The sequence below is a fragment of the Micropterus dolomieu genome, linkage group LG02, assembly GCF_021292245.1.
Source record: "Micropterus dolomieu isolate WLL.071019.BEF.003 ecotype Adirondacks linkage group LG02, ASM2129224v1, whole genome shotgun sequence".
Taxonomy (NCBI): Eukaryota; Metazoa; Chordata; class Actinopteri; order Centrarchiformes; family Centrarchidae; genus Micropterus; species Micropterus dolomieu.
The window spans coordinates 26329155-26354828 of NC_060151.1; the positions used below are offsets into that span (position 1 = coordinate 26329155).

The 25674-nt window shown below is 41.3% G+C and overlaps 1 protein-coding gene and 1 long non-coding RNA gene across 5 annotated transcripts in view; both read right to left on the reverse strand.

Moving 5' to 3' along the window:
- Positions 1–960, reverse strand: part of LOC123983477 — a 2795-nt gene extending 1835 nt beyond the window's left edge. Inside the window, exons 1-2 of one of the 2 annotated variants that reach the window (XR_006828191.1) lie at positions 888–919; positions 121–191 (exon numbers count right to left, since the gene is read on the reverse strand). This is a non-coding gene — a long non-coding RNA (uncharacterized LOC123983477). Of the gene's footprint in view, positions 1–120; positions 192–887 lie in introns of both variants that reach the window. The other variant, XR_006828192.1, reaches the window with a different exon arrangement.
- Positions 961–10832: 9872 nt separating this feature from the next.
- Positions 10833–25674, reverse strand: part of mybpc2a (myosin binding protein Ca) — a 64011-nt gene continuing 49169 nt past the window's right edge. For all 3 annotated transcript variants that reach the window (XM_046042160.1, XM_046042166.1, XM_046042171.1), the window contains 16 exons: positions 24585–24750; positions 23962–24068; positions 23832–23861; positions 22045–22184; positions 21630–21789; positions 20844–20948; positions 20480–20668; positions 20206–20340; positions 19432–19599; positions 18968–19056; positions 17664–17859; positions 16399–16538; positions 15020–15179; positions 13813–13949; positions 11549–11735; positions 10833–11224 (listed from right to left, as the gene is read on the reverse strand). In XM_046042160.1, coding sequence (XP_045898116.1) covers positions 11190–11224; positions 11549–11735; positions 13813–13949; positions 15020–15179; positions 16399–16538; positions 17664–17859; positions 18968–19056; positions 19432–19599; positions 20206–20340; positions 20480–20668; positions 20844–20948; positions 21630–21789; positions 22045–22184; positions 23832–23861; positions 23962–24068; positions 24585–24750 — 2144 coding nt within the window. In that variant the 3' untranslated portion in view covers positions 10833–11189. The remainder of the gene's footprint in view (positions 11225–11548; positions 11736–13812; positions 13950–15019; positions 15180–16398; positions 16539–17663; positions 17860–18967; positions 19057–19431; positions 19600–20205; positions 20341–20479; positions 20669–20843; positions 20949–21629; positions 21790–22044; positions 22185–23831; positions 23862–23961; positions 24069–24584; positions 24751–25674) is intronic.

The following is a 25674-nucleotide window of genomic DNA, read 5'->3' on the forward strand; positions in this document are numbered from 1 at the left end:
GGGGGGGGGGGGGGGGGGGGGGGGCGAGGGGGAACATACAATCGATGATCAGTGAAGTAGCATTAGCATTGTTCACACATCCCCAATCCTCCCACCACCCCCACCCCACCACCCTCTTACTCTTGCGGTCTCTCTTTCTTTCTTGCTGCAGCGTTGCCATGGTGACCGAGAAATGTGGGAATACCTCTGTCCTTCAGAGAGAGAGAGTAAAAGAGAGAGAAGGAAGAGATGGAATGAGACAGAGGGCACAAGGAAGGATGGAAGGAATGAAGAGGGGGGACAGGTGATGCAGGGGAGCACGTAGGTAGAGGAGCAGACTGGCAGAGCGCACGTTGAAAGCCTTGTTTAGCCCTTGAAGAAACAGCTGAAGTATGAAACATTGTAATCTTAAACACTCGTGTACACACATAAACAAATGTGCGTCAGAGTCGGCGCCCCGCTAATGCATTAGCTCCCTTCGCTGGCTCCGGTTCCATGAAAGAGAGTCAGTGGAAAGTGTTTTGAGTGAGTCTTTGTGCGCAAACACACACACACACACACACCTTTTCACTCACATGCTCTCTGACACACTCTCCTCGCTCTACGCACACACACACAGACGTGATAGTGATTGCACACATGTTAATCAGTGGCCAGCCATCCTCCTATGTATTTACCTGCTATCCGTGTTGTGAGGCCATGGTTACTATGACAACCCATCCAGACTGAAATAGTCTCAAAGCCTTTTGCTTTCCATTGCGTGGCATGTTTCCCTCACCTTGTTTACCCTAAATTCTTGTCCAGAACCCCCCCCCCCGCCCCCCTTGTCGTCCACCCATGAAAGTGACAGGTGCATTAGCAAATCTACTGTAGGGAAGTGGCCTCTCCCTTCCCCTCCATCCCCTTACCTCCACTCCAACTCTGTTGCCGCTCCCGTTTGTCCCCTTCTCCCGCATCGCTCTCACCTTCCTGCCAACCTGCTGCAAAGATCCTCCTCAAATTCATTTTATTGGCAGCTAGCATTTCCATGGAAACATCTCGAAACCATGGCAACTATTTGAACGGAGCCAAACGCTTTCAAAACTACTGCACTCGTCCCTTGCTCTACCCTTTTTTCTTCCTCTCCCTCATGCTATCTGTACTCTCTCCTTTTTCTCCTCTTTAATGTAGACAATATTTGTGTCGCAGTCAACCTGTACATATAGGCCTATATGAAATGTGTGATACAGTACAGTAGTCAATGTAACCCAGCATGCCATTACTGCACCTGTCAGTGTGCTCGTTGTTCACATACATGGATGTGAGCTTTGATAGATTGTGGCTGTGTGAGCCGCTTGTCTTTAACACATACATGTGTACGTGTCCATGCATGCTGCATCTTCGCCTTGCACACTTCGTCTTGTCCTCTCAAGTGTTTCAGCAGCATGTCTGTCTGTCAAACTTATGACTCCTCTCCCGGGATGCAGCCTGATGATGTGAACTGGAGTAAGACTGAACTGACTGGCTGCCTGGGAGTCACAGCAGCCCTCTTCTGACTAGGCCTGCCACTACTGCAGCAACTGTGTAGTCCACAAAACCCAGCCAGATGAAGCCCCAACCAAAAATGTTTTATTTGGTTTGATTTGTGAAAGCGCAGTGGGTAAGGTTAGTGCCTAAAATCAAGTTAGACACCATAGATTTGTTATATTTGCCCAAATGATGTTAACGTTTTGTTTTTTAACAACTAGAACACAGAAAACAATGCTCTTTGTGAGTGAGACAATCCAAAATATAAAATGATGATAGCCAATATACACTCAGTTGCCAATTTATTAGGTACACCTGACTAAAACTAACTGAACAGGTGTTATTATTTTGTCTACCTATTTTATACTATCAGAGAGGGGTGCTAAATAACAGAAACACAATACAACAACAGCAGCACAAACGACATCCTCCAAAAATAATCATACCGTTCAATCACCATCTCTCTAAATCTTCTAAACATTATAACCTTCAAGATTTATCTCATTTGTTTTAGCTATACCTAATGAGCGGACAATGATCTGATATCATTCAGTTATACACAACACACAAAAGTTTTAATATTTTCCAGCAAAGGAAAAGGAAATAGATAAATATGTATATGTAATTAATCAAATATCTTTAATTTAAAGATAGATGGCAAAAGAAAGAAATCAAACGCTGGAAGTCGAGTCCAGATGGTCCGTGTTGTCAAATACATCTTGAGGGCTACAGGTGCACTATTTAGCATGAGAAGCTGAAGATGAAGAAGAAGAAGATTTTGCCCGAAAGGCGATGCTCACTTTATGACAGAGAAAGACATGAAGTACAGACATTTAAGTTAAAGTGGCTTTCACCACTGTCTGTCTAGTCAAACATATTTACTGCCTCATTTACCAACTCTGATAGATCCCTCTTCAGATGAGACAGGGATGTATAAGATAGCAAAGAATATAGACAGCATGGAGCTTTCAGGGTTTTGTGTGTGTAATAACGCATTGGAGCTTTTCCAAAAATAAAAGCTTGCCCAAAAGAAGTCACAGCTTGACTGGACTTTGTAAGTAAGCTGGGTCTGACTTATCATCTAAGAGCTATTAAAAGTTGTTTATTTTTATTTTTTGAGGTAGATATCTGAGTAGTCTCTTTAACACTGGGGCTTTGAATGTGACAGTGCCGACTGAGACAAGAGATGTTAAGAAAACATTTATACAGAAAAGCAACCAACAATGTGTGACTTCTCTTGTGTGCCAAAAAGGGAAGAAGATAAAGTGCCATAACTGTGAAATTTAATCTGTCCCATTTTAGATCCATCTGTAATAATTGATATCTCACCACAGCTCTGATGCGACAGTCGGCTTTGATTTTATCTGAAAGATCTAATTGTAAGGTTGTGGTCATACAAGCACATAGAAACTAATAACATCACTCTTAACACGGAACTGGGCAGATATAATCATTTCCATCCTTAATGACAAAGGAGGAAGAGCAGATACGTGGAGAGAAATCTCTGCATCCATTTAATACTGAGCTGTCCTTGTTGTCCTTCATCAGAGAAAGCCATGAAACATAAAGCATTAATCACTATTCTGCTTAAATCATGACAGTCTTGTGTTTAGCTTTTCTTCTTTCTCAGCTCCCCCTTTCAGTTTGTTATGTACTTTTTTCTCAGCTTGCAATTTTTCTAAGCCCGGATTGCTTAAAATAAAGCATTTCCATTTTTTTTCTTTTGCAAGTAAAGTGAAATTACGGTAATTGTTTTAATGAAAAGACCTCAAGGCATTTTTTCTCCACCCTGTGATAGCAGATGAGTCCCTCTCACCCAAAGCACAAGGCTGTCCCCAAAATCAGAGAGGAAGCAGAAAACAAAAACCACGGTAACAGCAGAAAAAATATAACAAATAGTAAGAAAAAATACCAAAAACAATACCCTACAATAATAACACTATTACTAAACATAATGCAGATGAAAGCACAGTCATATACACAAGTCTGTTCCCCATAGACCTGCTCAGGATTTGTTCAGTGGGGGGGAAAAAACAATTACAGTGGCATGAAATGAATAAAAGGTATATTCAGTTATCTGAGTCCTTTGAAGATGGGTGAGGACGAGTAAGCAAATCTAATTCAACAGGGAGGGCTTTCCATTGCAGAAGAGCCTATGAGGAAAAAAAACTCCCAAAATGCAGAGATTAGTTGGTAGTACTGCCAGTTCCGTCTTCTCTGGGGAGTTTTGTGTTTGTGTGTGTGTGAATGTGTGTGTGTGTGTGTGTGTGGGGGGGGGGGGGGGGGGGGGGGGTCGTAACATAGAACTATCTGGTCTGTGACAGACTGAGGAGACAAATTTCAGCTGTTGCAGGATTCCTGGGAGTTAATGATGAGGAGCCAGGAGAGGTGAGGACATTGTGATCAAACACATGCAGAGAAAACAAAATTAACACATTCGGGGGGTTGACAAAATAACCAAAGCATCCTAACAATATGTGAATATCAAGCAGCTTATAAGGAGGACAACCACCTTTTGCTGCCTTCAGACTCCAGTCCTCCCTGTGAAGGTTTCATGCGGTTTCTTGGACTGCGTGTGGTGGGATCTTGGAGTTTCTTTCAAGAGGGAAAACCTTGAGTTATGAGGGACGAGGGAAGGGAAAATCTGCTGATACAAGTGTAGTGATGTTTAGAACTATTGGTTAAGATATTGCTGCTGTTCATGGATTTTTCCTGAAAACATGTTGTTTCCGTGTCCATGCCATTTATTTTTCTAGAAGAAAAAAAGATTAAAAATATTGTTGATGTGTCCTGCAGTGTGCACTGTCTGGCATCCAACAGGGAATTAGGCCATCTAAGTTTTTATAGTTAGAAAAAGTGCCATGAAGATACACTAGTATCCAGACACCACCAGTCGATGTGGTTCATTTGAATTGATTTTAAACAGTATGGTATTTAACACCATTCATTATATTGTTAAACAGTTTTTTTTCATACAGCTGTCAATATACTTTATGCTCACTTGCTAACTAGTTTGAATCGCAACACAAAGTTGACTCAATATGTGGATTTCTGTTTTAATTTTAATTTGCATTTATTTTACTCCTACTTACTCCACAATCTTTCCATGTAACCCCTTGCAGCTGTAGTAGCAACCTGGTTGGGAATCACTGGTTTGCAACATCTGTCCTAGTCTGAGACGCTGCGACAACAAAGACTCAGCTATGGTATAAGATCACAGTTTGAGTCGCAGTATATTTACAAAGTCTCTCCATGCATTTGCCTCGAGTACCTTTGTGTACGGATGCAGCAGAGTCTTGTGGTGTGTGGAGACATCATGATGGAGCAGTGTTTGTACCCGAGGCGGCATCTGCCATTTGAAATGGCCTCATAGTCCTTGTCTGTTACATGACCATGCAGATCAATCATCAGACATAATGCCAGTACATAATTGACCGTAGTTACTGTTACAGATCCACTATCATGTCTCACAGTTGACAACAGATACTGGGCTGAAGGCATTCTTTGGTTTTCTCCAAATTTAAGAGAAAGGAAAATTTTACCAACCACATTTTTTTCTTTATACTTTTTATTCATTACATCTAGTTAGAAATGTGTCTTTTCTATTCTGAAGATTTTTAAAGTTCAATGTATCATTTTACAGAGAATTGCTGTCATTCAGGAGTTAATTATGTGGTAATTTTTAGGCTGTGTTTTGTACCGTGTAGCAGCCGTCCTTAAGTGTCTGTCTTGACCACTCTTTGTCTTTACCAGTGCAGTTTGTCAGTGTTTTGCATATGTTTTCCTGATTTTCCAGACTGTTATTCTTTTCACACTATGCAGATGGATTTACATACACAATATGTGGCTCATTTGTGTGTGCCAACACATTAAACACCTACACACATATGCATGCGTGTGCGCACCCACATGTTAATTATGAGAGCCTTCTGTTGGGTATATTTATTCCTTAATCCTGTATTCTCCCCTCTACATAGCAACATAAAACTACAAAAAGGTTAAATTTACTTCAATTCCTTAATCCAATCCCAACTATTACAGTCTACTGCACCTTTTTCTATCATATTAATCAATTCTAATTTCTAATTCAGCCGACATGTTCATTACAGTGAGAGCAATCAATATACTGGATAAGACATGGCTTTGAGAGCGGCCTTTTACAGTTTTTCTTGATTACTTAAACACATTTCTTGAAATGATGCCTCTTTTTCTCGAAACTCTAAACACAAATCCACAGCTTCTCACCCAATTCCCCAAACATCCTATTTTCAGGTCAAAATGAAGCTTTCCACACAAAATGATTCAATCTTGCTGAAAAACCAAACATTGCCCTCAGATATGATGCACAAGCCCCCCAAAACACACACACACTACAACACAGTCTTATACACTGGTGAGATAAATTCAAAACAATACTTCAAAAACCGGTTATTAGTAATCTTGCTTGTGGTTCTCCCGCTCAAAAACCTTTTCACATGACGAACACAACAAAAGAATTAACAAATGTAAACATTTGACGCATGTTTTATTCCTTATTTATTCCTGGGACAGGCCAGCGATTCTTGTTCTCCATCTACTCCTCCTCTCCCTACTACTCCTCTGTTTCCCTCCTACTCCTCCTCCCTCTACCTCCTCCACCTTCTTCTCCACCTCCTTCCCCCTCCTCCGCCCTCCTCCTGCTCGGTCTCCTCTTTCAACCCTTCACCATACTGCCATCCCGTCTCCTCCTCCAACTCCTACTGTTCCTCTTCCTTCACCTCTTATTCCTCTCCATACTGCTCTTCCTCCTCTTCCTCCTTCTCCTCTCTGATGTCCTCTACCTCTTTCTTCAGATTTCTCTGGATCCATTGTTCCAAAACTGAATGAACTGACTCTGGCCCTTTTATCTATCTATTGAAGGTTTTGACTGGTGTGTTATCAATTTTGACTCTTTGTGTTTCCACCTAGGTAGCTGTGTGCTAACTGAGCTCAAACTGTGCTGATTGAGTGAACAATATTGAATGTTAGTGTTTTCTCAATGACTGCATGGTGTAGGCAATGAGAAATGAAGGGATTTGTGTGTAGAGTTTAGAGAAATGGGTGTGCTTTTTGAAAAATTGAGTTATGGTTTTGAAATTTTAGTTCAAAAGCCTGGTTATAGTGTTTAAGCAATTGAGAGAAACTGTAAGACTGTACTGAGGAGCAGTGAGGAATAAGAAGCTCTATCTCAAATTAACTGGTGAGACTTTGGTAAAAATAGCCAGACATGTTATCTCAAGGTGTTGTACTCTAAAATGGCGGTGACTTGTCTTGTTTTTCGTGCAGCGTCCAGTTTGGTGACTTCAGGATGCCGCCTCTGCTTTTCGCTGATGACGCTGTTGGCTTCAAAAAAATAAATGCTTCAGCTGAAGCTATTATGAGGTTTCAGCAGTCTGAGTTAGATAAATAGTGGGGATCTTCCAAAGTTGCCGTCTTTTTAGTACAAAATTCTTTCTTTGTGTTTCTATGGAGAGTGTTTTCTTGCTGAGCTGCAGTGGCAGGGTGTTAATACAAAGAGAGAATGTATATTTTGTATTATTTATTTTAAGAAAGAGGTCTGTAGACTTTATTTCCCATTACTTACTTTGCTTTTCGAAGGGATCTCTATATGGCCAGTACGGACAGGAGGAGCAACTACAGCGCCCAATAACCCTTTCAATATACATATGGACACGTGAGCATTCTTTCAAGGCAGACCTGAAAAAATGTGAAGCTATATGAACGAGTTCCCACATCTCCAAGTCAAATAGATATGGTCTAAAGAATATGCTATTTTTTCAGTATCCGACAAAAAACTATGGATTGCTTCCTTCTGGTTGGGATTTCCGTGAGTGAAGGAAATATGTTGTATCAGACTTTTGTTCACAAGTTAAGGTTCCATATTGTTGTTTGTATGTTTACAATCTCTCTATAATTTTGACATTCTGATTGTCCATACTCCAATATTACTACGTCAACATGTATTGCATGTCTGTCTGTCCGTCCTGGGAGAAGGATCCCTCCTCTGATGCTCTTCCTGAGGTTTCTTCCATTTATTCCCTGTTAAAGGTCTTTTTTATTTTGAAGGTCTAAAGACAGAGGGGGACCTATGCTGTAAAAGGGATGGGATTGTACCAGACTGTCATGAAGAGGGAACTCATACAGAAGGCAAACCTGTGGATTTACTAGTTAAGCAATGTTCCAACTCTCACCTTCAGTCTTGTGATCAAATCAAGAAGATCATGGATACAAGTGGCTAAAATGAATTGTTCGACCATTCTTTGGGGTCGGTGCTCAGCCTTAGGGGCATCATGAGGAGTTCAGATTTCCTCGAAACTCTGCTTTTTGAAAGGAGCTAACTGTGGTTCTGGATGCCTCACTGTGGAGGTTTTCTGGACATGTCCAAATTGGTGTAGACTCCAGAGAATACCCAGAACACACAAGAGGGATTATATGTCCCATCTGGCCTGAGAATGCACCGGGATGCACACCAGGAGTTGGAGGATGTGGCTGGGGAGAAGCATGTCTGAACTAAATTGCTTAGCCTGCTTCCGCCATGACATGGACTGTGGAAGTGGAAAATAATGTCCAAGTTAAAAAGTTCTAACCCTGTGGAAACTCTACTGCCCTGCTTACATTTACAGTACTTGATGCAAAATGCTTGCTTTGTTTGAAAAAGGTTTACATCTCATTTCATGTTTGCTGCAAAAATATTCTCACTTTAGATGATTTTCTTACAGATAGACCCTCAGTGTAGACAAACCTGTCTGTTTCTATCGGCCACATGCAGTCATGAAGTTGTCATTATTGTGAAATGTGAGGGCAGCTCTCTCCTTTAACGCCTCCATCCCCCACACCCGCAGACACATTGTGCTCATTATATGGGTTGTGAGCTCAGGGAGAGTTTGGGCTCTTTAATCAATGAACATGATGACACAGGGTATAAGTCACACTGATATTCAATAGAGCATACCATGGCAACCCCCCCCCCAAAAAAACCCAGCAACAGAAGATGAAGACAAAAAGCCCATGTGGCTATGAGTGAATGAAACATACAGTACAGTGGTTCTGTAGCTTAAAAGTGGGTGGACGAACATTGCGTGTGGTGCAGAGAAAACAGGTGAATGGTCCTATATGACACATGTGTGTGTTCACTCTCTGTTTCATTTAGTTCTTATACTGTAATTATATGGATGAAAATCACTGCAAGGCTCTCTCCCTCCAGTGCTCTCGCTCTCTCGATCCAAGTCTGTGATTTTATGTATAATTACTTGCATAATTATAGTTCCCTCCATCCTACTGTTTCAGGAGGTCTGGTATCTCTTGTCGTTCTTTTTCTTCAGCACAGACATATCCGCACACACTGACATAACAGTTCTTGCACCCTACTGATTCTGCCTCCCTTTTTTGCCTGGCGGTAAGACTTGTCTTGTCGCTCTCTTTTGTCTTGTCTTTGTCTGAGGCAGGCCTGTTCTAATATTGGAAAGACAGCAGAGCAGATACAGTGTGCATGAAGAAGCCGGTGGTACTCCTAGGCTGCCATGCTTCCTCATTAATTATTCATTCAGATATCACATACTTAAAGAGCCTTAAGGTTTGTCACAGGGAATGAGGGGAAAACTAAATGCTCAATTTTTTTCTTTTCTAGCTTACTACTTAAAGCTTTCTGAAACTGCGTGAGACAGAGAGGGGCAAACACAAACACTGACAGAAGCATTGTAAACCTGCACCTTCCATGTTTTGAAAGTTTCATAAGGCTCGCGGATGGTGCCAGTGGATACAATTAGTTTGATTGCTTAGCAACTGAATATCACTTTTGAGAGAGGGAACAGAGGGTAATGCTCAGGTGGAGTATCGAGGTTACACGCTGTTTTTCTGAAGAATCTGTTTTTCCCAAAACTTCCATGCAAAGTAGCATGCGGTGCTTCTTCAGCGCTGCTTTCATGTGTCAATCAGCAGAGTACCGCAACACGCTGTGTCTCAGGTTAACTGACAATAAGATTATATCAACACCACACATAATCCACACACACACATGTGCAGAGTAATTTACTGCTCGACAGGGTTCAAAATTTAAGCTTTGTGCTGCACTGCAGGTCTACTGTGCAACCAATCGTGGCCTACTTTCAGGTATCTGGAGGATTTTCCCTGCTTTATCTGGGCATTTATGCCCTCACACTATTTCAGCTCATTTTTAACAACATGCTGCAATGTAAAGAAGGAAATGCAACCTATTATACTTAAAAGTGCTGAATGTTTCAGTGTCAAGAGTCAGAATTAGGCTTGCATATTTTGGAAGTCTTTAGGTTTGGAGTTTCTGTCAGAGAGGCATTGGTAAAGTAATAGTTATTAATAACCTGTCACTCACCATTACTCCACAGACCCTAATGATGGTCAGTTGTGGTCTTTGTCACTGTGCTCTTACCCCCTCTGCTGGAGAGACAGGAGACCAGGACCTGCTGCAGTCAGTCTGGTGGGACAGGCCTGGAGAGTAAAGTACCCTCACATCCCCAGAGGAGGGTGATGTGTTTATTCTGCAGCAGGGTAACTCCACAAACAAACTATCTGATGTGTTCCATCTGAACTTCTGCTTTTTGTGTCCAAGTTTATCTTTTTTCAAATCTTCCTCTGTCAGATGGCCGAGTTAGGGGTTTGAGTAAGGGAGGGCGGGGTCACTTGGGACGGCGGTCTGGGTTGCAGCACATCGGTGAGGCTTTAATTTGGTGAGCGAGGCGAGCCGCGGCGGACTCTCCCAGCAGAGACGGTGCTGTGTTTGTTTTGCGGGTGTGTAAATTAGCGATAATTCGTTTGCTCAGTAATGACGTGGGAGAGCTAATTAGGGCAGTGTTGATGGGTGCATTAATTAGTCTCTAGTGTGTGATGCTAATGAGACCCTGATTCGGAGTGTGTGTTTGTGTTTGCGTGTGCATGAGTGTAAAGCCATGTATCTGTAAAGGCCTACCACTATAGGTCATGCCATGAGGAATGTACTATGAGAGCATGTGGGAATTGGTGAAGAAAGTGTGTGTAAGTCAACATATGTGTGTGTGTGTGCGTGTATGTGCATGAATAACGCAGCAGGTCTATATCTTTGTATCAGAACCCCTTTAATCCTGGTGGCTCCATGATGTCGGCCATGCCTGGCTGCATAGAGATCCCTCCATTGAACCATCACAGGGCAGACGGGCCCCTGCTTACACATCACACACATAACACCACAGCGAGGAAATAGAGGTGTGCAGCTGGTCGGTCACACTGCAGAGGTTTCAGTGCTACATCTGCATCACAATAATAAATCCATCCCAACCTATAAAAAGTCCTGGACACAAAACAGACAACACAGAGAGCCGTAATGGATGAAAGGCTGTTTTATAAGTGTGTTCAGTGACAGGTCTACTTCACAGATAAGAAGGATCCATCTGTGTGTGGTCACAGCGGGGCAGTGCTACTATACTAGTCTGCGGCGTCTCTCAGTCAGAAACTGACAAGGTGGCAGCTTGCTGTAAGAATTTATGGTATATTACCTATGTGGCATTTGTCATTTCAGCGGTGAAAGGCAAGCATATGGGAGGGAGGTGGGGTGCGGGGGGCTTGGCTTTAGAGCCTCACCAGTGATCTATTCTAATCATTGATTCATGAATATCCCGTTATATATAATCCATTACAATTCCCGTTCAACTGCATCGTCTGCGCCTTCGTGCTGTCGCTCATTTCTTCGTCTCCTCTCCTTTCTCTGTTACAACTGGGGGAAAAAAAGAGACATTTAAATCAGCATGAGAGGCCAGTAGATCATCCTGTTTTAGGAAACCACAGCATTTAGAGTCATCTCTGACTCTGAAACCTTGACTGACAAATACAACAAGGTGATTTATTTTTAGCGCAGGCTACTGGAATTTCAACTGAAGTTTCACAACAAGATTTCAGTCAAAGGGTTGAGGAGATGGAGATAAGTTATGCTGAGCTTTATTCAAGATTGTCAGAGAGAGACTTGCCTTGACCCAGGCCATGTTCTCACTCACTACTTTGAAGCTATGTTATTATGGGAAGTGAAGTTCACACAGCATACCTCGAACCTCCAGCTTGCACTGCACCTCGTCTTGCCCGAGATCGTTGATGGCCCTGCAGGAGTATCTGCCCCCATCAAACAGGCTTGGCTTGCGGATATTCAGAGTCAACACGCCCTGTTTGTTCTGCATCAGGTACTTGGGGTCTTCACTGATGATCATATTGTTCTTCATCCAAATGATCTTTGGCTGAAGGACAGTGTGTTGGAGGAGAAAGCAAATTTGGCGGGATGGAGGAGAGAAGGGAGCGTAACAGCAGAGTGAGGGATTTTGGGAGGGTAGGAGAGCAGTGGAAGAAGGGAAGAGGAAGAGGTGAAAATGGGTCAACATTTGGGCTTGACAAATCTTTGCCGATTTGGAGGGATAAAAAAAAAATGTGTGTTCAAAGATCTTTCTGCTCCACCTCTTGTTCTAGCTTCAGACATAAAAATACACTCCTGCTGCAAAGGCATCAAAATCCTCTCTGACTGTTCTACACTCACTGTTTGACACTCAAAACTTGTACGCTCACTCTGAAAACACAAATCATGAAATCTGTGGCATACCCTTGCAGCAAAGCTATCAGGTGCCAACACAGGTAAAGTGTATGCTAGATTGGTGGTGCTATAGTTCTGTAATGTATAGTTTGCTCTTTTGCAAGATACAGTAGGGATATTGCCTATATCCCACAGGTTTATGCTACATGACCAAAAGTCCAACTGTTTGTTCTGTAATATCACTTCAGAAATATGCACTTTATCCTACAGAACTATATTTAATAATTATTTTAATGATTGGTTACATACTAACATTTTTAATATCTTTATAAAGTACTGTTTATATATATATATAATTAAATAATCTGTATTGACATACACATTTCACATCTCACATTCTGAGAATATATTTAAAATGTCATATCAGTAATAAGTGATCAGTGTTGAGACATGTTTTAAAGTTTTAAACAACTAATAGCTTGTTCCATGGCCCATGGAAAAGCTTCCCACCCAAATTCATTGAACGTCATGTTTTTTTCATTTATATATCTTGATAATTAACAAACAAGTATACGAATAATAATTAGGATCACTGTGGAAGAAATACTACAATAAAAAAAAAAGACTCAACCAATGATTTGCGAGCAAGGACCACACCATAAAATTAAATAGTATGAGTAGTGACTGGCGGATGGGAATGATGGAGTTGGATGGCGGGTGCGCTGTGGGGAAGGCTTTGGAAAGGATCTGCTATTGCTTCCGTGCTTGGGATGTCTGGCAGGCCATGATTTTAATTAAGTGATCTGAGACTTCTTGGCAAGCAGTTAACCTGTCAGCTTTGATAAGGAAGGAGTGAATAATTTTGAGAGAGGACCTGGACATAGTACAAATCTGCACAGGTGACACAGCAACCAGAATTGATGTCCATGCAGCCGGACTCCTGATTAGTGGGGTCAGATGGGGAGGCACTTTGGGAATTTTAGATTGCATGTGATATGCCATGAGCTTGTAAGGACTAACATGTGAGACCTTAGTTTGAAACAAACCTCGAAGTATGTTGAAGATTGCTTAAAGAAGAAAACAGGGTACTCTTCTGAAATAAGGTGTAAAATGCAGGGATGGCATGGAAACTCAGAAAGCCGGAGGGTACCAAAGATGGGTCTAGGTGTAAAGGCGTGGGCTGGAAGCTAGAATTCTGGGGTTTGGGCAGCAACAGAACTAAGGACAAGTGGGTGGTCAGAGATTACTGGGTTATTGAGGTTGCCCCAGAACCTGGCATTTTGGTGCTGGTAACAGAAACAGGAGGAGGACAGTGAAATGAGTGGCAGTTCTTCCTTGAATGTGTTGTCTGAAATTGTAGCTATACAGCATTTGAATTTGGATCCCCGAGGCAGATGGTAGAAGTCAGCGGCCCAGATGTTTTCGGAGTAGATTGTGGAGGATTGGTGAAGTGGATCTTCTGAAGTCGACCTGAATAGATCTTAATAGAACTGGGCAAGGGGATAGCAGTTCCGCTGGGAGACAGTCAGCTGCTGGAAGTGAGCTTTGAACCTCTTCAGTCAAGTTATTGGTGGTAGCTTGAGTTTATTGCAGTAACAATGTGAATTGGACCTTCTGAGATTGCGTGCATGGAAAACGAGAACAAAACCCGTTCTTGTGGGGCAGGAAGGCATTTATGACAGGAAGTGGAGTGTTTGAGGTGTGGTCCTGCTCCTGAACTTCAACTAAAATTATCTCCAAGCTAATTAATAAGGAAATATTCTCACTGTTTACTATAAAGATGTAAATACCTTGGGGTAGCCGCGGACAGCACAGCTGATGGCCGCACTGTAACCTGCAACGACACTTCTGTCTACCAGGGGCGCAGTGAACTTGGGGGAACTAGAAAGGTCCTTCTCTTTGAATGGTGGAGGATTATAGGCCAAACCTGGACAGGTGGAGAAGTGTTACATTTACACTAAATACACCAAATGTATTTCTGATTCTATGATTATAAGTTACATCACTGATCAATGAAAACTAAAATGGCCTCAGACATCAATCAGAGGTCAAGAAGGCCAAATAACCAAAAACATTGACTTATATATATCAATAATATAGTGAGAAAACTATGGTGTACTAAGGAAAATATTTGTGACCTGTTTTAAATTTTAATGGACATGATGGTCTAATTTCAACCCATAACAAGTTCCTAGTTTGTCACACTTTCAAAGCCAAATCTGTTCAAGGATTGTCTACAACATCGACTGAATTGCTTATTTATTGTTATCTCTTTCAGCTGCTTTGGCATTGTTTAGCCTTTATTATCCATACCGCATCCTGTTAAACTAGCAAATTGTTTCAATTTGCAAATTACCATTTGAATTATCAAGACAAGAAGCTGACTTTTGTTTCACCGTGATGTCAGGTGGGTACTATGATCAACAATCCTCACCCTTTTATAGGCCAGACTGCTGCTTGGACCACAAAAGAGATTGGCTGGTTGGCTGCCAATGTTTCTGGTAGAGTAAGCAAATGCAACGACACAACAACAGTAGCAGCATTTGGCTGGTGGCAGGTGTTAATTTGCCAGCCTAGTTGCTTTCATAATCCACGGACGGTATTAAATGTTATTTAACACTCTGTCAAAGAATGTTTCTGTTTAGCATAACCGGCGTGAATTAATTTTCCTTAAAATTATGTTCAAGTAATTAATCGTAGCCAACAATTAATCACAAGTAGTTCTAATGTCATAACTGCATTCCATAGTTCAAAATCTTTGTTATTCATTATTTTTGTATCTTTATAGTTTGTATTTTTAGTAATATTTGCATGTGTGATCTTAATCACAATTCCTTATACCTTGCTTTTTTTTTGTGTCCAGTAAAAAACATATTGCTTTCTTTATGTTTTAACTGAATAGAGTGTAGCACAGCTCAGCATGCATTAGCTGTACCTTGGCATCAAAAGCAATACTATCATGTTACAGTGTGCGGTGCTCTGCAGGGATTTCATTACCTGTTTTGGAAATGATGGCGGTGTTCTTGCTGATGCCAGGCTCATCGCTGAGGCCACAGATGTTTTCGCTGAACACTCGAAAGGAATACTCGTTCCCCATGACCAGGTCAGACACAGTGCAGCTGGGCCTGCGGTTGTGCTCATAGACCGTGAACCACTCCTGATGTGAGAGAGACAGATAGAGAGACACAGAAAAAGAGAGTACGAGGAGAAGCAGAGGTTAAAAAAGGCTTATAGCTGAGGTTGAGATCTATAAAAGCTGAAGCATTTCTTATCCCCAGCATCCATGTTTTTCTAGCACACCGTCTGGTTGATTCATACAACATTATGACCCTGACACTGTAGCAAGTCTTTGAGTTACGTGACAAATCTCCTAGCAGCCATGCCTAGAACCATCATGAAGGTCCACTGGATGCTTACGGATGTTGGAAAACAGCAATGATGAAGTGGTTTCTCTTAACGAGTCTTGTTTTGCTCTAAAATACGTCACCAATCTGTGCCACAACACACAAAAACATGGCCCATACTCGGTTTGGATCTGCCAATCATGTATCATGTTTTCACTGCATACTAGTAATCAGCTGCAAAACCAACACTAACCCAGATAGTACATCTTTGCTACAGTGTGAATGTGTAAAGTTACAGATTGCGGCTTTGACGTCAACAAAATCTTCTTTGACGTTGTTTCGCTACATATATAGCTTCATGTTTAGGTGAGCAAAAAAGCACTGTCCATCTAAGCTAGTTCATGTCCTGTTGCCCTATCTTTAACCTAGACTACTGTTGTTATCTTGTTAATGCAAAATGGAGAAAACTGGCCATTCTGAGCAGATAATCATGACACCAAACTATCTGAAAAGTAATGTGAGGAAGCATTTTGGATTTGACACCAAAGATGGAAAAATCATGGATAAAGGTAAAGCTGTTTACTGACACAAACATAAAATGGAACTGCCTTACAGTAATGTCAGCTTGTGTATAACTACAACGAGTTAAAGATTAGGCTACATGGATTTCATCATAGTAATTGGAACAAATCATGCATTGCATTCAATTCAATTTCAAGCTTGATATTCTGACAATGTGACAGCTTTGTAATTTGGTCAGTGCTAATATGATTCTCACACTGTTAACCACAGCTAATGACAGTTTCCATTGGATACAGTAGCTAGTGCTAAAGTCAGTTGCGTTGACAAGCCAGTTTAGACCGTATCACTGACCACATTATGCACTTAACAAGCAAAATTGATTTTCTGACACAATTTACTATTCACAGCCATTGCTGCTTAAGAGTTACAAACCTCCAATATGGCTGCCAATGAGTTAAATCCCTGAAACCTCGGTTACACTCCTATGCACTTCTCCACAACCATGCGTACCTTAGTCTTCATGTCAGCCTTCTGAATAGTGTAGCCGATAATCTCACAGTTGCCGTCGTCTTTGGGTGGCTTCCACTCCAGCGCAGTGTTGAAACCCCAGACTTCTGTAACATGCACGGCAATGGGAGGACCAGGCTTTTCTGTTCGTTTTAGAGGAGATTGAGAGAGAGAGTTGGCGGATTATGTGTGAAACTAAAGCAAAAGACAGGCTCATTTGACTATTATGAGCACTGATGGACATATAGTCCATATAGCTAGAGTAGGAAAAAGTGTCCCACCCACGCATAGCTGATTGCTATAACTAACTCTCTTACCTGCCTCGGTAGAGAGAGAGGTAGATTGATAAACAGATCTGGAGCAGGAAAGTCCCATGGAGAGAAAGAAATCAAGCTCTCAGCGGTAGAGATTTAGCAAAGATTGACAGATTAGCAGAGTAAAAGACAAAGGTTCAAGGAAAGGCAGTGATAGCTGCATACATAACTAGAAAAACTGTGTTGGCATAGAACTGACAAACTGAGAAATAGTATGCTTTGCCTGTCTGGATTACAGAGCAGAAGAATGCAGTGTGTTTATCATCCTTCTTTCTGTGTGGCCTGCACTATACACAGTATGCAGTACAGAAATACTGTACAACACAGTATGCATTTGTCATTAATCTTGCTCTGTGTGCTCTCCTCTGTGGAGTACAGTACAAACAGTGAGCAGCACTACGGTTTCTTCCCGTTAATCCTTCCTGTACTGTCTCTCCTGCTGAAACAGTGCGGTGACAGATCAGCCGGAGCTGCAGCCTCTCATTAGCTCAACCTTCTCAGAAGAGGAAGTGACAGAGTAGCCCTCAAAATCCTAACCTAATCCCAGTCTACACGCAAATAATCCCAGTGGAGCCCCACCAAATAATCCACCTAGCACCCTGACCCGGGGAGACAAGCCATAAGCTGAGGAATGAGCTGGCGGCCACAGTGGCAGTGCAGAAGCCAGGATTATGCGAGAGAGAGAGAGAGGAATCAGCGCTTTGATGATTTCCTACTTTGAATCACAGATCCCCAGGAGTATGAAATTAGGAATTATCATCAAATATGAAAAGACTCTTGACGTGTCATAGATATAGGCTCAAGCCATCATCCCTTTCCAAACAGATTATTAACTGAGTACCTTGTCAAGTATGAACCACGCACGGTGTTCTAATCTTAATGAGAGAACATGCAACAGGCGAGTACGTCTCTGTAAGCAAACCTGAGAGGTGTTGCTGCCATGACGGGACTGACCTACAATCTGGATGTGTATGTCAGCGCTGTCCGACATGTTTTCAATCTGAACAGACAATGTGTATTTTCCGGAGTGGGTTCTCTCTGCAGAGCGGATAAAGAGGATGGTGTCCACTTCACTGGTACGAGTTCCCACTGTTTTGTCCTCCAGGGGAATGCCATCTTTGAACCAGGTCACGACAGGGCGAGGCTTACCCTGCAGTTAAAGTAATGGAAGGGAATCAAAATAAGGTACTGTAAGAAACATTAGAGGGGCAAAAAACTCTAAAAGATGAAATAGCAGAATAACTTAAGTCAGTTTTGAGTCTCACGGGTGACTCGGTGTTGTGATTATCAAGGTAGCATGCAAGTCGACCTCGGAGAAGACTTTTCTGAACTTGTGTGCCTTTCTAGAAATTTGCAAAGGAAAATGTTTTGACCGTGAAATATTTTGGGGCACTAGTTAAGAATGTCTCAGCTTTAGTTGAACCACATATTCCATCAGTGTGAAAACAGCTGTTGGAACAGACTCTGTCCAGCTCTTGGTTAAGATAACAGAGCTCCTTCTCCCAGGAGAACATCATGTAGCTACGTCCTCTGTGTCAGAACAGGCTTTTCATCTGCTTCTTCAAAAGCAAGCTGGGCTAAGGCTCACTTATTCTTGTCCATTTTTATTTATAACAATGGCTTCCCCTTTGCTACTTATGGTTAGCTTCTTCTTACCAATGCCATAATTTGCAAGTTGCTGTCAAATGCTGTAATGCTCCCAATGCCCTTTCAGCTCTTGCTCTCTAGGTTACTCACAAAGTTTGCAGATCTGATTTGCATTTCAGAAGAAGAAACATTACCCTATGAGATTGCAGTCATAGGAAAATCTTGGGCATTTTTCTGGTTACTTACCACTAACCAAAACACACAAGCAAAGTGCATTTGAATATGTTGACATGAGTAACCATAAATTTATGCTATACACTGTTTTAAACACATATTTTGGTCCTGTTTAGTTTTTACTCCAAATAAACCACTTGAGGGTTTACTCAAAAGCCACCTGCAATGACCTATTTATGTGGATCAAGGAGTGGCTTTTTAGGTTTCTATCCAGTTTTTTACACTCAACTCTTTAAATAAATCTAGTTTAAGAGTTAGTTTTTGATGTGATCCAGAGTCTGAAAAACCATTTAGTACACAGTCAATGTGGAAGTAACCTAGTAATCTTTAAGCACCGTGTATTGTTCACTCTTGGCAGAACTTGTTAGCTCTGCTTTTGCAAATCTAGTTTTTATACAAAACGAAAAAGGCAAGAGTTTGGTCAGGCTTGTACTAACCTGAAAGGGGATAACCAAGTTCACCTTCTCGCCTACAGTCGTGATGAGTTTGGTTCTCAGATGGCGAGGCAGGCGGATCTTTGGATGCTCTGGGTGATGGACAAGCATGAGACAGAGACGGAAAAATAAGTAGAATTTGAGTGGGTGGTGTGGGGGGAGAGTAGACATAAAAATGTACACCATGTACAGCTTTTACCTTATGTGTACATTCATGTGTGTGTGTGTACCACAGATATAAATATGAAAATACATTGTGGAATTATTCCTGCTTAGATCCAGGATGAAGAAATATGCCATGATGTGGCAGTAATTTTATAATGGGGGTGGTTAGTAGGCTATAGGTTCCAATGTTTGGTTTCTGTTACAGCTTTAATAAATGTGGATTTATTATTTATCTTCCACCAGAGCAGTGTGGTTAAAGTATAATTTAAAAAATGGTGGCAAACTTAAAACGTATCTCTGACCCATGATCTCTCTAATAGTGACAGCCTGGGAGAGAGTGGCGGGGGGACTGCGCCCAGCCATGTTGACAGCCACCACTCTGAACAGCATCTTCTCCCCCACTGGGAGACCCTTGACCCTGTACTGGTTCTTTGCCACTGGTTGCTCATTAGCTTGCACCCACTGATCACCTGAATGAGTTGGAACAGAAGAAGAGAAGGAGCAATCAAGGAACACATTAGAAATTATCCTAAGATCTCAGGATAATGTTGAGAAACTAATCAGAAATCGATATCTGTCCACTAAGCTCTGACCCCCTTAGTTACTGTTATCATCAGCTGGAGCTAGCAAGCTAGGGTCACCCTTCACAGCATAATTTGTATAATAATTAGTTGTTTTTGTTATATTGTAAATAAAGTAATGATACCTTTGCTTCAGCTTTGTGTCAGTTTACGGTTATTTTTGTCAGGGTTTTGAGCCGATTGTGACACTAAAAAATTACTTTTGGGTTTCCAGATTGATGAAAATTTTTTTGGCTGGTGTATCCAACTTTAGCATAACCAGCGTTGTCTTGTTAGCTAGCACAAAATGAGTTGTCTTGCTAAAAACACAAAGAAAGTAGTGCTGGAAAAGCAAATGTATTTTTCACAACCTGGAAACCCAAAAGTTGTCCTTAAGAACACAGATCTATAAAGCATTACTAATTTGTTGATTTAAGTTTTAATAATTACATTAGTTACATTTAAAAAGTTTACAATTCCTTACAATAAAGTGCTAAATATTTAGCATATATTTACTTCCTTCTTTGCAGTACTCAATGATGTAACCGTCCATGCCGCCTGCTCCAATTTTCTCTGGAGGACGCCACTTGAGTGCACAGGTAGTGTCTGTCACATCATCCACTGTTAGGCGGATCGGTTCGCTGGTGGGGGCTGAGAGAGACAGGAGATAATTAATACGTTAATACCCAGTGTAAATGGGATGGGAGGTAGGTTAAGCTGCCTCAAAATGAGCATTGTGTGAAAAGCCTCTGTTAATTAACCATTCTGCTAATGATAAATGGCAACGCACCAATGGGCATGAAGGGCTTTGAGTTTCCACTGGGCTGAGAGACGCCAATGCCGTTGACTGCAAACACTCTCATCTCATAAAGTACACCTTCAATCATCTTCTTAGCCTCATATGTGGTGGACTCATAAACATCAAAGTTGAGCCTGGTCCATCTGGATGAGCCAACCTTCTTCCTCTCCATCAGGTACCCTGGAGGAAGCGATATCAACATACGGTGGAGTCATTAAAAATGGCTCCCTGTTCTTGAGAAAAGAGGTCAAACACACTGCAATGTAATAAACAGAGTGGATTCTAAACTGCTGTTTTCTCCAGAAAGAGAGACATCAGATGTGAACATTAGATGCTGTGTGTGTTTCACGGGTACCTTTAATGGGAACTCCGCCGTCAAATCCAGGAGGGTCCCATGCGATTATGGCAGTGTCCTCGCCAACTGATGTGCATTTGACATTCTCAGGAGGGTTGGGCACATCTGGAGAGGCAGGTTACAGTTGGAAATGGAAAGAGTGGAAACATGAAACAGAGAGAGAAATGAGAGGCATGTGTGTGAGGAAATGTTTTGACCCTAATTAATGATTTAGATTTGTTGTCTGTCTTTCATATCTCTGGTCATATCCACTCCCCTGACAAATTATGTATACTTTTACACTACTGCTTACCATATTGCACGACACAGCATGCTGTTGTGTTTTAGATATTTCCAGCCATTTCCATCCATCAGAATTAATATCTTCGAAATCGAAATTATGGCATAATAATCACATGGTAAATTGCGTGTTTTATAATACTGATGTTATTCTGAGGCAAGCATGCTGTATTGTTTTGAGTTAAATGTGTTATTAAATCATTCAAGCCACTGTTTTCCTTTTTTTTTGACAATCTAACTTGGACTAGAGCCTCGAAACAACAAAAAAACATTCAAATATTCATTACACATACAGCATGTTTGGATACGCACATTGTAGTAAAATAGCTACGACAGTTTTGAATTATTTTCACTCAGTTTCTTTGAATATTTTCTGACCATTACCCACACTCGGTTCAAGGGTAAGGTTATAAAGCTCTCAGCCAGCCAGGAAACATAAAATGGGAGCAATAAAAGTAAAGAAAAAAGGAGAGGTGAAAAAGTCAAACATCAGAAATGTCCACTGACCCACAATCCTGACAATGAGTTCAGCCTTGTCCTCTCCAGCAGGGTTAGTCACGGTTATGGTGTAGTGGCCCTCATCTTCTTTCTCCGCCCCCTCGATCACAAAGCTGCTCAAGGTCTTCCTCGACTCTACACGGACCCTTCCCTCGGCCTCAGTCACCAACTACCACACAGGGCAGGACAGAGAGGGAGAGTCAGACAGAACAAAGGAGATTGTTAAAGAGAATGGTGTCGCATGACGACGGCAAAGCTGCCACAATGACTGATTCAAATGGTGATTCAACCTTCCCACTCGAGTTCATGTTCAGTTCTTCTTTTGTGCTGCTCACTAACTAACGGATGGATACTCTGACTGACGCACAAAGGTATCTGATGCGTGTTTGAGTGTGTATGAGATGTCCTCTCTTTTCTTCCTCACTTTGTCTCCTTTCATCCAGCACACAGTGGGGGCCGGCTCTCCTGTGATCTCAACGTCAAGGCGAAGTTTGTTTCCAGCCACCACAGTAATGATGTTCTTGTTGCCGATGCCGCTAGTGTCCAGGTGTATTTTGGGAGGATCTTTCATTCGTAAACATTAGAGGAGAAGATGGAAAGACACAGGTCATTCAGGTTAGAAGTACAGCATGTTTTGAAGACACCAATGTGATTATTTTTGCTTTTCTGTGCTGTTAGTCTGCATGTTAAATTTGATTATTTTTATGCTAGAATCATGTTTCTTTCAGACTTGAAATATTTCTGGGTAGAAAACTGAGATGGCCTTTAGCATTTACATTTGGAGCGGAATTATGTTGAATATGTAAACAAGCAAGTTGGGTTATTTGTCCACTAAGCGTCTTTTCAGTGTCACTGATTTTTTCAATATTCAAGCTGAAAATTTGTGTTTGTGTTGCAACCTTCAATTCCATTATTTTGGTTTATCCTTTCAAAGAGCGGAGGCATGCATCAGTGTTGCATTTCATCAGCAAAACACTAACTTTTGAGGAGGAAGAAGTTTAAAGAGCAATTTGATTTATGGCACTTAATTTAATGCAACAAATTAAGACTACCTTACACTGGTTGGACAGTGAAATGTTTCAGTATGATTTTGGTTTTCATAATTATACATTCAACTGGGAAGCTGCCAGTGGTGGAAGTCATATTCAGATCCTTAACCTAAGTAAAGAAACTACTACTACACTGTGAAAATACTCAATACTCAAGAGTACAATAGTCATTCAAAACCTTACTTAAGTAAAAGTGCTGTCTGTAAGTATTACCGGCCAAATTTACTTGAAATATCAAAAGTAAAAGTACTCATTCAGTAGTAAAATGGTCCCTGTCAGTGTGTTATTGTTCCTGCATTAATGTGTATGTTACATTTTACTGCTGTGGATGTTTAATGGTTGAGCTACTTTTAACTACTTTATATACTGTTGGGTAGTTTAATCAACAGCAATACATTATATTCTATAAGATCATCATATGTTTGTAGTGTCGCTGTCCTGTGAGAACCACATATATCTATAAAATTATACTTTTCATGAACTCAGAAAAATATCCCTGTTTTCAGCTTTGTGATGATGCATTTCCAAAGGGGGTTTAAATAGTTTATTTAGCTTCAGGAGTAAAAGAATTTCCCCAACCCATAAAAAAACTGAATCAAAATCAAAATCACCATATTTGGAGATGCGTGGCTTTTACTGGACAGGAACTAGTAACTTTAAAGAAAAGTACAGTATTTGTCTCTGAGATGTAGTGAAGTAGAAGTATAAAGCAAGTACAGTCCTAGTTACATTCTACCACTGAAAGCTACTGTTTGTGTCCAGTGCATGTGAGCACCTGTGAGCAGAGCTTTTCTACTTTGTTAAAGACATCCAGGCCTGTGCATGCCTATGTTTTACTTTATACTGCAATATTGCAATTATAAAAATAATTTTAAAACTGTCTTTCCCTAACCCTGATGCCATTTTCATATAGTTAGTCCATTAAAGCCATTCTTTCTATAATAATTTGTTTAATATAAACTGAAAATCCAGAGAGGAGGTTATACTATAAGCCCATGGGCAATTCTTACCTCTCCTGTACAATCCTTACATGGATCTACCGTCTGTATCCTAACTATATCCAACTTTAGACCAATACTGGACCTATATATATCAGTACCCTCATATAGATCTAACATTTACTGTCATTCAAGGCGATGGATAAGTTGAAAACAACACTTACCTTGCCTGGGAACATAGTCAATCTTGATTTCTGTTGAGGTAAAACTGTGAATCAGTCTAATTCAAATTTTGAGCTCACATTCACAAAAAACATCCAGTGCTTCAGATTTTGCTTTGCGTGTTGCTGTTACCCAGGAAGTTGAGTTTCGCAGAGAGAGAAAGTGCATAGCCATCAGGGACAAAGGTATAATCTCCAGCGTCCGAAGGCTTCACGTCATCAATCGTCAGCTTGTGGGTCCTGGGGAGATGTTACCAGATGTTACTCGGGAGACAACACTCATTGTGACCCGCAATTATGCAAAAGACAGTTGCCCTAGCAACATACTCCATGAGGCAATATCACAGAGTGAGAAACATACTAAATGGTTTTCACCTTGTGTGACCGCTGTTGCCTTGGCATATCTCCTGCCATAGGCAGCTCTGATGGAGGGATTACTGAGAGAAACCTCAGACCCTGGGGGTGTATATGATGTGTGCGAGTGTGTCTGTGTATGTGTGTTTCGAGGTTAGAGCTTTACAGATTGCAGACTATCCAAAAAATGGGTCGAACAACTAAGAAAATCCTTTGGTAATAGTTTGCCAAGCCATGTGGCAGACAGTACTTATTATGAGTATTATGATTATAAGTTAAATGATTATGTGGGTGTGTGTATCATTGAATGTGTGTAACAGTGTACGATGGTTCAGATGGAGAGCTCAAAACAACAGCTTTTTTGACATTCAAACGTGGACCCACAGCAGCCTGATATTATACCTTCCTATGTGCGTCATTTTGATGCGATCACTGGGCTGGACTTCGACGCCATCCTTGAACCATTTCCCTGTCACTTTTTCATCAGACACTTCACACTTGAATACAGCCTGTTCAGCAGCCTTCACTGTCAGGTCAGCTATGCTCTGCAGAACCTCCAGCTCCTTATCTGAAGCAAAGACACCAACATAGATCAGCACACACATATTATAGCATGCAGATGTTTGTTTACACAGATAATTCATCCTATTCTGCCCAGTGTAAGATGGTGACTATTGTTTGACTATTGAGATGCACTGCAGTAATTTTGTTACATGAGGAATCCCAGCAACTGATTAATACCGCTCTCATGTCTCTAGCCTCCTACTAGCACCTCTAATCACCTCACTAATTAACATATTACAGTGGGTACGGAAAGTATTCAGACCCCTTTAAATTTTTCACTCTTTGTTTCATTGCAGCCATTTTCCAAAAATCAAAAAAGTTCATTTTATTTCTCAGTAATGTACACTCAGCACCCCATCTTGACAGAAAAAAACAGAAATATAGAAATTTTTGCAAATTTATTAAAAAAGAAAAACTGAAATATCACATGGTCATAAGTATTCAGACCCTTTGCTCAGTATTTAGTAGAAGCACCCTTTTGATCTAATACAGCCATGAGTCGTTTTGGGAAAGATGCAACAAGTTTTTCACATCTGGATTTGGGTATCCTCTGCCATTCCTCCTTGCAGATCCTCTCCAGTTCTGTCAGGTTGGATGGTAAACGTTGGTGGACAGCCATTTTCAGGTCTCTACAGAGATGCTCAATTGGGTTTAAGTCAGGGCTCTGGCTGGGCCATTCAAGAACAGCCACGGAGTTGTTGTGAAGCCACTCCTTCGTTATTTTAGCGGTGTGCTTAGGGTCATTGTCTTGTTGGAAGGTAAACCTTCGGCCCAGTCTGAGATCCAGAGCACTCTGGAAAAGGTTTTCGTCCAGGATATCCCTGTACTTGGCCGCATTCATCTTTCCCTCGATTGCAACCAGTCTTCCTGTCCCTGCAGCTGAAAAACACCCCCACAGCATGATGCTGCCACCACCATGCTTCACTGT